Source organism: Amblyomma mixtum, chromosome 7 (genome assembly GCF_055824585.1).
Source record: "Amblyomma mixtum isolate Tamu chromosome 7, ASM5582458v1, whole genome shotgun sequence".
Lineage (NCBI taxonomy): Eukaryota > Metazoa > Arthropoda > Arachnida > Ixodida > Ixodidae > Amblyomma > Amblyomma mixtum.
In genome coordinates this window covers 93783595-93799244 of record NC_143018.1, presented here as the reverse complement: position 1 = coordinate 93799244, position 15650 = coordinate 93783595, and the positions used below count along the sequence as shown (strand labels likewise).

The following is a 15650-nucleotide window of genomic DNA, read 5'->3' as shown; positions in this document are numbered from 1 at the left end:
TCGTACCTACAAACGACAACTAAAGTCATGCTGGCGCACATATCCACATTTGGCCTATTTACCCGAATCGACTGACATTTTTTTTTGTTTCTCCATTTTTACTGCTCTACCAGCTATCTTTTACGCTTGCAACGTTCCTTTGGATTACCCCCCCCCCCCCTTTTTTTCTTTCTTTTTCTTTTTACTTCCCAAATCCCGCTTCAGCGGCTAAATTAGAGACGGGCAATACAGTGCCCAATTCAAAGAAAAAAAAACGTCTCTGCAGGCATTTTTTCCCTGCTTCCGTTATCGCTGGGTCAGTAATCTACCCCTGCCCTCACGGCCAGGATTAGTTACAAGGCCGCGCATTCTTCCACAAAGGTAGCTGCGCGCCCACGCACGCTGCCGCCCATCTATGCTCGGAACTCCTGTCACAAAGCAAGCATGCGTTATTTAACAAAGCAGGGGTCGCGACGCGGTACTGTGTTTCCATAATGCTTACATGTTCTACGCACACTATCTTTTTCATGCATCTCCCATTTGTCACGCCTTTTATCCTCCTTCCTACTCATGTGCATTTATTTTTCTACTTCTATTTACCTCTTTCTCTATTTTCTGTCCTTTTTTCGCTCACGTGTTCTGTGTCCAACCCCTATAAAAAGAGAAACGGCAACGAAGACAAATGATTCTTGAAAAAGACCGGTCCTCCGATAGAAACGTCGAGTTAAATAAAATAGCTTCCTTCAACGAAGCCCCAATTTCGCTATATATCTTTTAGCAGTCAAGAACGTTACACTGTCGCCATGGCGGGAGGTGACTGTCGACACCTGCATATATTTTTAGACCATGCCCTGCATTTAGCCTGTCTGAAAATTGGTTTTGAAGAGAGGAGGTTCACTTCACGATGGTCACCTTAACTTCTGCGTGAGGGAAGGTAGGAAGGTCGGAGTGCAAGAAGAGAGAGGAAGATACCGTACACACTTATCACAAATGCGCCTATATGAAAGCGCACTCTGTTTTATAAAAGGATGTGCGATAGAGGACAGCTTTACTCATTTTTTATTTACTCCTCTCTGTTTAAAGTTTAGTGGAAGACCCCGGAATAATGTTGGACCTCCTTGGGATGTTTAACGTGCGCTTACATCGTACAGCACATGCACGGCTGCCCTTTCCGTTCCGCCTGCATCAAAAAGCGGCAGCCGGGACCTCGACTGGCCTGCCACATCGGCGCGTCATGCAAGAGACCCAGGCCGCATGGCCGTGATTGGCCATTGAATCCTGTGACGTGCGTCTGAAGCGCCATGCCATCTCATCCAGCTGTGCCGCCTCTCACACGTGCATTTCCCTTTTTCCCGTGTCCTCTTTAACTGCCGAACTCCTGTTTCACACCTGTAGTGGAGGTAAAGTGACCGCAGACATAGCGAAACCATGGCAGTTTTGTTATTAACAGCTGACGCTGGTCTTCCACACTGGACGACCAGCTTCCGCGACACTGGTGCTACTCACAATCCGCGGAATTGCTTTCCCACTTGAAATTCAGTCAATAAATCAACTAACCAATAATTTTTTCAGCCTTCTTCTCCTGAAGCAACATGGTCATCACACTGACCCCAGAGAATGCCTCAGCCGCCCTCAAGGCAGGTGGTTTGGCTGCCCTACTGCTGGTCGGCTGGGCTGAACTGGGCCGCAAGGAGACCAAGATCCGGGGCCGTACGCGCGGCGCGACAATACTGGATCTCGGGAACCTGGTGAGGGAGCTTCCCATCGTTCTTACCGCCATCTCATACCTTACTGGATAGCCGCTTCTGTTGGTTCCTGCAGGTTCCTGTCGGCCCCTGCGTGACTGACCTTTTTGGCAGCAAAGTCAATATAAAGCTATGAATATAAAACTCTTTCACGCATTTTGGTCATCGCAGCATATGCTTCGTGTAGCATGTTAGAAGCGCCCCCGGTTTCGAATGAGTAACAAGTGTTTCTTTGCACACCTTTATGCAGTAATGAAAGCCTGTTCAGATTCTTTCAGACTGACTGCCTCTATATTGATAAAGCACAGGATTAGCGATACGTGATGGGAACAAACACAGTTGCCTTTATTTCTCACTTTTTTTAGGCAATCTTAAATGCTCGCTGATATGTGCTCTGTGCACTTGGCAAATGAAAAAGAAGCCGCTATCTTTTCTGCGGTTGTTGCGAACGAAAAGTGTTTGTGTCTGAAACTTTTGTATCCCTGTAGAAAGAGTGCAAAACAAAACCGGCACCTTTTGTTTCTGTTCTAACTTGCGCTATCCTGTTCTTTTTAGAGCATTCATCACGATAGTTTCACGCCGAATTAGTTTTAGGGAACTAAGGAAAACACATCAGCATGGCTGCTCGCTCTACAACAGAGCAATTAGGCCCAGTCATTCCGATTTTCCGAAATTTACTGCTCATAAATGTGTAGAACTCGGATATTTGCGGCTGATATTTAATAACAAGAAGTACCCGGGCAAGTTTGAAGTGTGCGCTTCGACAAGAAACGATGCATCCTACTTCTTGATGCGCTCATTCATCCCACCAGTTCCTTTGGACCTTGCTCGACGCATTTTTTCCCGACATCGATTCAGTCACAGAACGCCTTTGACCGCGACGATACCAACCATGCCACTGTGTGGATCCGGTTTTGCTCAGAGAAATCGCATTCTTTAGTTCATTAGATGCTCGGACAGGCCTACATCAGCAGCACTAGCTTTTTATTTTCTTGGTGGGAGGAGGAGTGGGGTTCATGGTCGGAAATGTTAGTTCGAGCACACCGGCAGCATCAAACGCTAAGCATGGTTTTCGCAGAGGTAGTACGTCTTTAAAAAAAGAGGTAGAAAAACGGACAGGAAAAAAAAAACATGCGGCAAACCAAGACCCATTATTCAAAGTTCTTCATTCTGCTTAAAGCTTAACCGACCACAGTTTGCAAGTACGGGAGTTTAACCCTATAACAAACTCCGAATTTAACTGACCGGTTCCATCACGTCATGGGAGAGCTATTTTTTCGAGCTCATGAGAGCGTTTTGAGAAAAATGGGTTTTTATTTCCTACCATTTGTTATCGACAACTAAAGGGTTCCAAGGAAATCTCTGCGACAGTGCAATTCTTGTGCGATGTTTAGCGAAGACCAAAGTGCAAAAATCTTTCGACCAGAGAAAAATCAGCGGTCCTTTCACACGAGATCTTATTACTGAGCGATATAATGGTTTAAAGTGAATGGTATACTCCACAGTGAAGAAATATTACGTCATATAACCGGTTGAACACTGTAAAATTGAAGCCGATCCATTTTCCTCTCTAGTTGCCCAAAATATTACGTACCGTGCAGTAAATTCCCATTTATCCTCTACTACTCTCCCCTTGTATTGCTTACCACTCGAGGATGAATACGGAAAAAAAAAGAAATTGCGAGTTAAAGAGTCGGCTGCTATTGAATTTTAACGGTGCTTCAAGGATAGAATGCATTCAGGGTGTCGTTGAACCAAAGTGGTCACAAGGGGCCTGCCAAAAGCTTCCTTTTTAGGAGCATTTATTTCAGTTGCCGAAACAGAAGTTTTAAGTTATAACACTGCGGGGAAGTGGTGCTGCTCTGTGATTTGACGCAGGACGGCGCGAGCTCGCAAGATGTGTTCCCACGAAGTTTTGCCCCGCTGGTGTACACCGGAGTCAGAGCCGAAACGTCCGAACGCGTTGTACTTCCTGAGGCCGACGAAGATCAACCTGTTCTTCCCCGCGGCCGCAACAGTCTATGACGCTAGCGTTGCTGCTGCAACGTGGGCTTCCTCTCATGTTAATTAGGGCATCTCGGGACAATTTCATGTTTAAAAAGGATGCCTTCATTGTAGGACAATTTTCACGTGCATGTCACTAAGTGTGCCTGAGTACCTTGCCGAAATGCAGTAAAGTACTCCGCTTTCTATTTCTTCCGCAGGTGGTATGCATTTTCTCAGCGTTTCTGTATTCTGCAAAGTGTTACATCCTCTGGCCACAAGATCCGCTTGTTCTTCAAGGTCCAGGAGCTCTACTCAGTGCGGCTGTCGGGGACTGCTTCGTGTCCATCACCATTGTAAGAATACGACTCGCCTGCTTGGTTATTAATTCTAACAGGAGAGAAATGATTTGTGTAGTGCGAACTAAATGTACTGAAATCGTAAATTTATGAAGTCGGTACTCGTGAACCTAAGCTACTACGGAAAAAATCACCTATAACACAGGAAGAGAGTACGCGAAAGAAACCCATCTGAAATGTTTCTTCTGCGTAATTCCACGCAAAAAGGGAGACCGGGAAAACAGCTTCAAGTGGCCACACCTCTGTAGCAAAGGTATTTCATGCTATTTTTTGCCCCGGCAGAACAGCGACTACGCAGATGCTACACTAATGAGTGCTTGAGAATAGATGTAGCCTCAAAGAGTAATACGCAAAACCTGAACTCATTTATATTTGCGCTGGATGCACTTGTCGGAAAGCTAACTGCCGTTTTAAAGTCCGAATATCAATAAGTTTTATTTACACGAAAGACGAATGAGAAGTAATGTTGTGTTCTATACTGTCACCTCTCTAGCGCCACAAATGACGCACATTACAGACAAACTACGATACAGACAAAGGATAAACGCAAAGTTGAAATGTCTAAGTTTGTGGTATCTTCTTTGCTCTCACAATAAACAGAAACCCTAAGAAGTAACTAAATGCAACAACACACGGTTTCACACATCATGCTCTCACAATAAAAAGGAACACTAAGAAGTAATTAAACGCGAGAATTCACGCCTTTACGCATCATTTGCAGTTTAATTTTGACCATTCTTGTAGTAGACGGAAATTTAATGCGACTTGAAGGACGTGCTTCAGGAGCATGCTTTAATTTATACGAAGCCGCTGCTAAGCGCTTGTAGGCATCGCGTTTCCTTAAATACTCGTTGCGCAGATGACAATGGCAACGTAGACGCTTAAATTGGTGCATATGTGCACAGCGGTACGATAACAAAAAGGTTAACTCAAGCTGGAATACACAACCGGAAGAGCACACTACACGACCGTGGAATTAATCAGAGGGTTCCACGCATCTGCTGTTTTTCACACATACCACATCGGTAAAGTTAAACTTCAACCAGGAATCGGATGAGCGCTCGTGCATTCGTTGTGTTATTTCGGTTGAGCATGAGCCTGCATACCACTTTTCTATCAGGCTATCTATCAGACGTTTAGTTCACGGAGGGGCCCGCGCCACTGTATTGAAGCAGAGAACACCGATGCCTCACCTCTTTTGTAAAACTGAATGCATTCTGTGCTTTTCTGCGCCACGACGCCTAACCATAGTTCGCAAGTCGCCTCGCTGTAGAGGCCAACATTCTGTGAGATCTATAGTACGCGATAGCGTACACAGCTCGTTCGGTCGACAAATCGTCGGCGTAGTCGTCACCACGTGTCGGAAATAATCAGGGGCTCCGTATATCACGGTATTTTTTGGTTCTAGTCATTTATCACAGAATAGTGTGTGATAGGCGTTGACGAGTTAATTAAATAATTGTAATTAATCTATTAATTGCTCATTAAAGTAATGAAAAAACGAAACATTTAGAAAAAGGGGGTTCAAAAGTGCCAAAATGTTCAGGTGATGCTAATTAAACAAAAATAGAATGTGTAATTGAGCAATTAATTGATTGAAAAAATTGCAGAAAAGAACCTACACAGTCGCATCACCATCAGATGGCGCACCAAACGGCGTACGCTATTGCGTCAACTCATAAGGGCAGCATAGGAGTCCTCCAACGCTTTTATTCTGTTCATCAAGTCAAGAAAACAGCAAACTTTTGTCGGTGGCCTCTATTCTCATCGTCCTCATCATGATTAAAAACATCCAGATAAAAGGCCTTCCATCATACAAGGATGCCGTCAGCAACCTGCACTGCAAACGCTTTTAAACGCTCAACACGTACCACAACGCATGCAGGATCTCTGTAACAAGCCAGTAGAAATTACAGTAACTATTCAGCAGTGACACCGAACTTCGTGCTCTGAAAACGTGGTAAGCTTAGCAGCGGGAATGATAGGATCCATATCCACATTCAAAATCTATAGGATACATTACATTTTCCAGAGGAAGGCATTTCAAATTTGACACTTGATAGCTCGCAGAAATCTAAGAGCGCTGAGTGGCTCTGGGTTTTCTCGGGCTTTTATTAAATTCCATGAGCATCTTAACCATATTAATACTGCTTATTCTGCAAGTGGTCTTGTTTTAATAGTTTAGAGCCCTGTGTGGTGAACTTGCGATATCCGGTTTGAATGTCCGCTTGTTTTCACCAGCTAGCGCTGTGAGGTCAGAAAGCCTGGCGCAACTCTGAGCGAACTGCGTGAACAAAAGGAACGCGCAAATCGGCGACTTCAAGCCTGACTCCAACAATTCCTCCTTTCCCATTTTTTTAAACACACGGCGAGGAAAATATCACGACATTTGATGGATAAAAAATCGTTTGCAGTCCTCTGTTCTTCGAATTGGTTCGAGGCCAATGGTTTAATTCTTCCCACAATTACGACCAGCTGCTTAGAATGGACGAACTGCAAATTCTTACGAATTGGCGATATACTGACTTCTCAAATTCTAACTTCCCTAACATACCTTTGAGACTCCCTTTTGAACATGGGTACATGAGCTAGCATAATGAGGAGGTAGGGTTTTTTTTATTTGATTCCTTCATAGCTAGGACATTAAAACATTACGGTAACACGAGAAAACCCTTTGGAAGAACGAACAAGAAATCAAAAATGTAAAGCAAACAATCTTTCGCGACTCATACGGGTCCGATGTGCAGATGTAAAATGAACAAAACGGCCACAACTACATTCCTTAGAAGAATGTTGAGTCGGACGAGTTGGTAAAGGTTCACAGTGAATAAATACCGCACAGAAAAGAGCAAAGGACTACACAGGACAAGCGCCGATCCTCAACTGAAGCTTTATTTGCAAAATCTGGCGTTAATAAAGGGAACATTCAAATACCTGCACGTGATCATACGGGGTGAAAAACACTTAAAAAGCACGCGCAGATGATTGTCTTTAAACACGATCTCTTTACAAGACGGATTAATCGCGGTTTTCCCGCTCGTTCGCGATGTAAAAACCTTCAACCAGTTCCCGTGTGGACTCTTTTTGGAGTACACTGCCACTGTGTGACGAAAGAAAGCTGTCCACTTTTGCTTTGACTTCTTCGTTACTTCGGATCATTGACAAAATACAACTTGTTGCCGTTCCATAAATGATTTCTATGCTCTTGCAACCGCATGTTCAGGCGTTGCGCAGTCTCGCCTATGTACCGGGCTCTGCAGGTGAGAGTAATTTTTTACACAACTATTGCGCTACAGCCATAAACTTCTCAACAAATGTGGAAGAAAATGAAAGCTTCCGTTGAGTTACACATTGCATGAAAGGTTTATAGTGCAATAAACAAAACCTGTTAAACCAAGTACAGTCAACACCATATCCAAATAGACGTGTTGAAATGACCTAGCTTAGAGTCATTTTATCCGATAAAGAAGGATGTTTTACCCTCTTTTCTGAACGTCAGTTAAAAAAGAATCCTTTCAGCGGTATGAAGAACTTCGAGTTATCTCCCCTGAAAGAAACCACTGCTAAGAAGCAAGCTGTCGCGTTTCTTAGTGACCTCGATTTAGAACGGTTTTGTACACAGAACAACCAGGGGAAGAAATTGCACCTAGAGGTTTTTTTTTTTTTTTAATCCAAATACTCCTAAGGTGACATCGCATTTCGGGTCATCATGTAAAAAAAGAGCCCTTGGCAACACCACGTGTAGAAATTTCTGCAACGACACTTCTCGTCCTTGATCGCCGCGGTGGCGCAGTGGTTACGGCACACGGCTGCTGACACGAAAGATGCGGGTTCGACCCCGGCCGCTGCGGCCGAATTTCGATGAAGGCGAAATTCTAGAGGCCCGTGTGCTGTGCGATGTCAGTGCACGTTAAAGAACCCCAGGTGGTCGAAATTTTCAAAGCCCTTCACTACGGGGTCCGTCATAGCCCAAGGATGCTTTGGGACGTTAAACCCTAATAAACAAACAAAAAAAAAAAACTACTCGTCCTTGACCGCCTTGAGCTCTCTGAGGATTCCTAAATCTGACACCCTCGTGACTTTCCTAACGGATCACAACCGAAGCAATTACGTGACCTCCAGCGACGACGTGGCAGGCTTGTATTGCAGGCTACTGCAAGACTGCATGTTGAAACGCGTAAAAATGCGCATAACAGAAGAGTATGACGAGTTCACGTTTTTCGCAAAATGGAAGGGCGGTTGAACGTTTCGTTGAGAATCTGGGGTTTTATTTGCGTTCCACATTCGTATAGAGTGGCAAGGCAAGCAGTTTTCACAGAAAAATGCAGTCTCTATTGTGTCCAGCGTTGCCCCTCTATTCAGCGACATTTTCGTTATTTATGTCGACATGGACCTGGAAGGCAACACCTTATGAACATTCGGTCTGTTGGTGACTACTTGGTGTTTACGGAAAGCGGGAGATTTGTGGGTCGCATGGTTGACATTCTCGAAGTGTTCAGTAGTGCTGACCAGGGTTGCAGTTCACTTTCGAAGCGACATTAGGCGAAAGATTGCAATATTTGGATTTGCAGGCTGCGTATCGACCGCGATCATGTATGCTTGAAATACATCTCGGGATCGACGAAGGCACTTCTCTATTCATATTCAGGCCACTCTAATCTACTGAAAAAACTGCATTTAAATTTTGTGCCTGCGAAACGCATTGACCAAGTCTTGCTACCACGCTTGTAGAGATAGTTTTTGTACGCAGTTGTCCAGAATTAGGATTCCAGAATACCAAGACCATGCATTAACCAGGATTTTCTCTCGAATAGTCCAGGCCGTAAAGCGACAGGACGCTCAGCAATGGCTGGTTAGTTGTGTTGAATAGAAGAAAAAGGTTGCAATTCTGAGATGCTTGCACCACGTCTCCCACGGGCAGTAGAACTTAGCAAGGAAGTACGATGTACATATACAGATCTTATAAAGCTAAAGCATATTTGCCCAGCAATAGGAAAAAAAAAAAGTTCCAAGGCAAGGAAAGGACGCCGCGTCGCGCATAGCGAGAACTTTGTTGCCTGTAGCACAAGTGCCGTGTAGAGCATTCCCCTCTCCTGCGGAGTCCGGTACATCAGCCAGTCTGGGCGATGCCTGAACAAACGGTTTTAAGAGCATAGAAAAAATTTATAGAACCACAACGGATTCTCTGATATGGTGACTCATTGTCAAGGGTGCGAAGCAGCGAAGAGAAAAAAAGTGGCACTACTTTCTTTCGTCGCACACAGATACTGCACAACCACAAGAAGCAGTAAACACAGGAAGTGGTTGAAGCTTTTCATATCGCGAGTGAGCAGGAAAACTGCGCTAGTAAACCCTCAATCTGTCTGTCTGTAAGGAGATTACGTTTATCGACAACTTTTGAGCGTCGGATGCATGTCTTCAGTTTTTGTCTGTTTTCACCCCTCATGACCGCGCGCAGAATTTTTTATTGTCCCTGTTGTAAATGGCACGCTTTGCTAATATAGACAGCTGACAGTCAGTGCTCGCACTGTGTCCGCCTTTCTTCTTGTCCGTCTGTTATTTGCTTTTTTGCTGTTATTTTTTACTGTTTTAACTACAGAGCGTTGCATCACTCAGGCGGCCTCCTAAAATGCTGATCTCGTTTGAACCGTCTTAATCGCCCTCAAATTTAACACAGATGTTGCATTTGGCGGTAATTTTTGTTTAGATTGGATACATGCGTGACGGGGTCAAAATTCATAAGAAATTCGCATTGTCTGCACCGACGACGGACAAAGAACGCGCTGACAGAAATGCTTGATATTTGTATGTTCTCTTTCTTAATGCTTCTACTGTAATGGCCCTCAAGTAACGTGCAAAACATTTACTAAAAACTCCAAGTCAGTGAGTGGGCGGGCAATCCCGATAACGTGGTCTGTGGGCATGTGATGTAAACAGGCCTCGGCTTTTCTTCTCTCTTTTCTTTGAGGGGGCGTAGAGGAGGCGAGTTTTACCGACTCGCCGCTAAGTGTGCATACTGGCTATCCTGCTGCAAGCTTTCCATATGCAATCCCACACAACCCTGGTTGTTAGTCTCCCGACTAATGAGCTGGTGTCTTGTTACCGGACTCGAATTATGCTCACTGCGTTCTCTGTCTCATTCAACCCATTACGTTTGCATTAAGCCTCGCTTGAAATTTTCGTGGTAAAGGAGCGCATTTCAGTACCAAAAAGCTCAGCAGCATTTCAATGCTTTCCGAGTTGAAGGCAACTTGCCACAGCTGGCGTCAGCGGAAGTACACTTTAACAGCAAGCACCAGAGTGATGCTCTACACGTGGCTAGCGCCAAAGAAACAGCAAAAAGTGCGTCACGGCTTTCACGTTTCCGCTTGCAAAGGTGAAACATTTCTGGGTAGCTGTGATTGCAGCTTCAGGTGAAATAAATAAGAAACTTCGTCATTGCCGGTATTGGTTTTGAAGCAAAACGTAGCGAACGTGCCCACATAAATGTAATGGGTGAGCGTATGATTCCGGAACAATCTGTACGCGGGGAAGGGCAAGGAGACACAGGGCACATGTGCGGCGTTATTGCACAAGCTGTGATGTTTGCGAGTTCGTGTGAATGTGATATAGGTCACAGCAGCCGTTCAAAGGAGGTCACAAAATGTCGCGTGTACTCCCTTCAGTGTCGTCGTTCGGTGTGTGGCTCATCCGTCAGTAGAGCGGCGCTGAGAACACTGAGTCAGAAAGATTGGAAGGACACTTAAAGGAACCCTGAGATGATTTAGATGCGCATATTCTAGAGCAACAGATCTGCGGAGGTGGCCTTTTTGGGTATTCGGGTCAAATATGAAAGCTCTGCGCGGGCACTGTAATTTAGAAATACTTTTTAAAATAATCACTGTTCACAGTAGCTCGCAACCGATTAGGGCGATACGCCTCACCACGCGTCGTCTACCACGATAACGTCAGTAGGCAGGAGAACTAGCCTTCCAGCTCGCCCCATTTCCCAGTGACGTAATCGAGGTAGGGAGCGCGCAATGATGGAACCAGGGAACGCGCCCTAATCGATGGCGAGCTACTGCGAACTGCGATTTTTAAAAAGTGTCTCCAAATTATAGGGACGATGCAACGATTTCAAATTTTACTAGAATACCCACAAAGACAGCAAAAACAACCACAAAGACCACAAAACCCACCTACAAGGAACCACGAGAATATGTTGATCAAAATCCTTTCACGGCCCCTTTAAGCAACGCTTCAAGTGTTTGGATTCGATAGCAATAATGGTTTAGTGCCCATATATCGGAATCGCTCATTGTCGACTTTGCATTCATGCGTCCCTGGGAGTCTTCTTACCACTCCAGGCACGGTGGTGCAGCGATTAAGCAATGCGCCACTGCCCTGCGATGGCAGGTGCTCCCAGCGGTGGGCCTTGTGCGACCCAGGCGGATCTTCCCGAGCAACCTCTCGCGACCAGTCATTAATTTAACTGCCACGGCAAGCAGTTTGCTCACAATCCGGCGGGCAGTTTATGACGCCACAAGGTAATGTGATCTTGGTAGCCCACATTGGTTGCTTCTTCGACGATTTTCGCGCACAACAGCGGCGACACAAGAGTTTGTGCAAAACGATAGCCTTAACGCTGCTGCGTTAAGAATAAAATTTATATTCATTTTACGTACTAAATAGCAGATTGCCCCGCTGCGGTGGCTCAGTGGTTACGGCGCCCGGCTGCTGACACGAAAGACGCGGGTTCGATCCCGGCCACGACGGTCGAATTTCGATGAAGGCAAAATTCTAGAGGCCCGTGCGCTGTGCGACGTCAGTGCACGTTAAAGAACCCCAGGTGGTAGAAATTTCCGGAGCCCTTCACTACGGCGTCCCTCATAGCCTGAGTTGCTTAGTTACTTCGGGACGTTAAACCCCAATAAACCAGTAAATAGCAGATTGAAGCACTAAGCGCGCTTATTAGCTAATCAGCCCTTCGGCAAGTTGTTTACGTTAGAACACTGCTCAGCTCATTGCGTACCCCAAAATGACGTTGTTCTCTTTCTGCCTCCGTCCATTTACACCTGAAAAATGGCCCCGATTTCAGACCGCGAACAACTCTCCAACATTCAACTCTTAGTGTTGTAGTTTGGTCCCCTCCGTCACCCCTATTGCTGGTGTTTTAGGGCTCCCAAGGACATAACTATGATGCCCTTCGTGAAGACGGTACAAGAATGTCCATTTGCAGAAATAGAAAAGATGGTCCGGATAAACGGTGCGTTTGTCACGGTCATGGTACTCTAGAACGAACACGAGCTTGAAAGATTAGGCCGAATATGTCTTGCTGGTTGGTTGAGCAGACGCTAGTATCTTTTCGACAGATCAGAGGGTTTCGACAACACAAAAGCAACTAGAAAAACTCTAAGGACTCTGAGCACCCAGACACAGAATGTGATAGCATAGAATGCACACAATGATAATCTGATTTGTTCAAACCTTCCGCCGTTTCGCGTGATGTGCTGCGTGCTTGCGAGATGGCGGAAGCATCTTTTCTGTTGTTGCTGTCCGTTAAGCGGCCACGCGTCCAAAATTTTGGCTTTTTCACTTTTCGGTTTGCTCCTTTCGGAATGACTTGCGCACGAATGGAAGATATGAAGACGACTATACCCAAAGCATGGAACGAGAGACTGCAGTTCAACACGTGGGATGCTAGGCTTCGGCGATCTTCTTCTTGGTTGCAGAGCCCGCCTAAAAATAATTGCTTATCAGGAAATGAAAGGCGCGGTAATTGGCACACTTCTCGTGGACGCCTCAATCGCGCCGTGAAGGAAGGGAGGAAGATGGGAGTGAAAGAGGAAAAAGAGAGCGGTGCCGTAATGGGAGGGAGGGGGGCTCCGGAACAATTTCGTTTGGTGGTCGAAATTATTCCAGGGTGCACCTCTGTATTGCAAGTCATGCACAGTGCAGGAAAGAAGGTACAAGCGCTGCAGCGACTTTTCGCCGCCGTTTGTGTGGGTCTCTCAATCGAAGCCTGTCCGTCAAGACGATTTATTTCCTCCTCTGTAGTCGCAAGGAGCTGATCTTATTCACTAGTTTTAATGCGAAAACATTACATTGCGTATGCGTGGGATCCGCTGAAAGCGTCCATACTTCCTGTCCACACCGGTTACACGGTTACTCGGTAGTAACTTGGGTAACTTCGGAGGAGCGCCCCGCAAGCCGCACCCAATGGAAGGAAGCTCGGTTAAGTTCTGAGGAGCGTCGCGCCAGCTGCGCGAAAAGTTGCTCTGGAAGAGCAACATCGGTCGCACAACCCCCGCCGGTGGCTGTGAGAGGAACAGCCTCCTGCCAGTGCAGTGCCGCATCACTTAACCACTGTGTCACTGCGCTGGTAGTGGTATGAGGACTCACCGCCATCTATGAATGTTAGTAGAGAATGACTATTTCGGAATATATGGGCTTCCACCCGCGAAGTTTTCGCATTTATAGCACGTGAGGACATGGACACTTAAGTGCCCCGGTAGTTTTGCTCACCAGCTTGTATCACTGTTTCGGTTTTTTAAACTGCAAGCCATCCCTTCCCGCTAGTTGTGCTTAAAACCAGACTGAATTGTAGTTTGCCTATCTGTTTTCGGCGACTGGTCATGACCGTGAGCGAGCTTTGCGAGGCTTCCTGTACGAGTTTGCGGCATACATCTAATTTCCTTACTGTCTGCTTTTCGCAAAAATATTTGTAGACCTGTCAAGGAGTGAGATGACAAAGGTACCAATTCTCTTTCCCTGTGCCATTGTATCGGCAGCCGTACCTTGGGCTTATCAAATCTAGTGTATCGGAGCGAGTTCAGCGGTTGTACATTCAATCTTCCGCAAAAACCTTATTTCTTGAACTCCACCCTTCGTTTCTACACTGCAAGTCTTGGATGCGCACCAAGGGGACATCCGTGCCATGGCAGGTGAACTTCCGCCTGTGTTACCAACCAGAGACGATCGATCACTGCTTTGTAAGGTGCCGTGATGCAGTGTTTCTCTGGGACATACTTCGAGAGACAATTGAAAAGGACATTGCGATCTCACCTTCAAAATTAAGATTCCTGCTTGTACTGAAAGACTCTAAGATTCCGTGCAATCTGGACTTTTTAGCTTGAGGAAGTACCGCGTGGCGGATGGGTCGCCATGCGTCTCTGTTCAGAGGACAGTTTGCCTTGGTGATGGGGATTTATCCTTCGCAGCATCACCTTCCTCTATGCTTGCCGGTTCTTGGCGCATTTATATGTCTCGAGCAATTTTGATGTTGGGGTGGAATGATGTGATGAAGGCACGAGAATGTGTGTCGATATGTCGCAGTTCTATTCGCGTATACACGGTATCTGTGAAGCAAGCAGGTGAGGCATTTCCTTCCTATATAGAAAAAAAAAAGGCTGCGGCGATGTCGTAGTGATTTATTGGAGCAGCCAGAGAAGCTGAACTGTTCGCGGTGTCGCGGGCTCAAATTTCGCGCCCAATTTTGTTTTATGTCGTGCCCCGGCTGAGTGTGCCACCGGACGTTACCAGTTGAGCCTACGAGCTCCTTATGCTATAGAATAAAAGCTCTATAGGATGTTACCGTTGCAGCTGCGTGTTGGGGTTGTGCATTTCCCCTATGGAAGAAAACGCTGTGTTAAAAAAGTGGCCGGTGCAGTTAACTTCGCTTGTTTTATTTCCTTCCCGCCTTTATTCATTAGTCTGATTAGAACTTTAATACTGGTTCTCCAAACGCAGAAAATTATTTCGTCCGCCTTGCAGTTGAGATTGCTCATACAAGCATGTCTATGAGCTCATCTTGCTCTAGAAGGCTAAATAAAGAATTTCGGCACTTTACAAAATGACCTCCAGTTTCGACTTCAAGATGACACCTTTGAATTCAGCCACTACAACGGTCTTGTTGATTTCTACCACCGCACAACGTTCTATGCAGGTTATCGTCTGTGTGGCGTCCCTGCGCCGATACTTCGCGGCGCAATACACCTCCGCCTTCCTGTTCTTCGTGCTCGCTGTGGTGTTCACGGCGTCGGCCACGGACCTCTGCAGGTTTCTAGGACGACTGAAGCACTCTGGGGTCAGTAAGCGTCTGCATACATTTAAGCAACTCGAATGCCCTCTCTTGTAGTGTTACTGCTTCCAAAATCCCCCTTGAATCGGCACTCACGGTGAATGCACGAATTACGTCGGGCCACCTGCCAATTACAGTGAAGGTTGGTTAAATCCAGAAACCACTTTACCTGGGTCAACAACAGCAGTTCATTCTTTACTGTTCCCAGGAGAACGCTCACGAACTTTAAAACGATGCTTTGCCATCAAATGATAAGAGCTAGCTTGATTATGATGATGATGAATTTTTATGGCACACAGGCGTCAGTGGCCAAAAAACGCCATAGCACAAGGTATGTTCTTCTAGTCAGCGTGGGGTCAAAGACCCCTTCCCCAAGCATTTCATCCTAAATAGGTCGAGCACCAGACCAGGGTAAACCTTTTACCCATTGTATCACCGGCGGGCCCCCGGCGACACTGGGGATCGAACCGCGCACCTACCGCTTGCGAGGCGGATGCTCTGACCACAAGGCCACTGCTGAGGTCG

The 15650-nt window shown here is 46.0% G+C and overlaps 1 protein-coding gene across 1 annotated transcript in view; it reads left to right on the top strand.

The window, feature by feature from the left end:
• Positions 1–1571: 1571 nt before the first annotated feature.
• Positions 1572–15650, top strand: part of LOC149336877 (ATP-binding cassette sub-family C member 1-like) — a 60379-nt gene continuing 46300 nt past the window's right edge. Inside the window, exons 1-3 of the mRNA XM_089554783.1 lie at positions 1572–1727; positions 3929–4063; positions 14991–15131. Coding sequence (XP_089410909.1) covers positions 1572–1727; positions 3929–4063; positions 14991–15131 — 432 coding nt within the window. The remainder of the gene's footprint in view (positions 1728–3928; positions 4064–14990; positions 15132–15650) is intronic.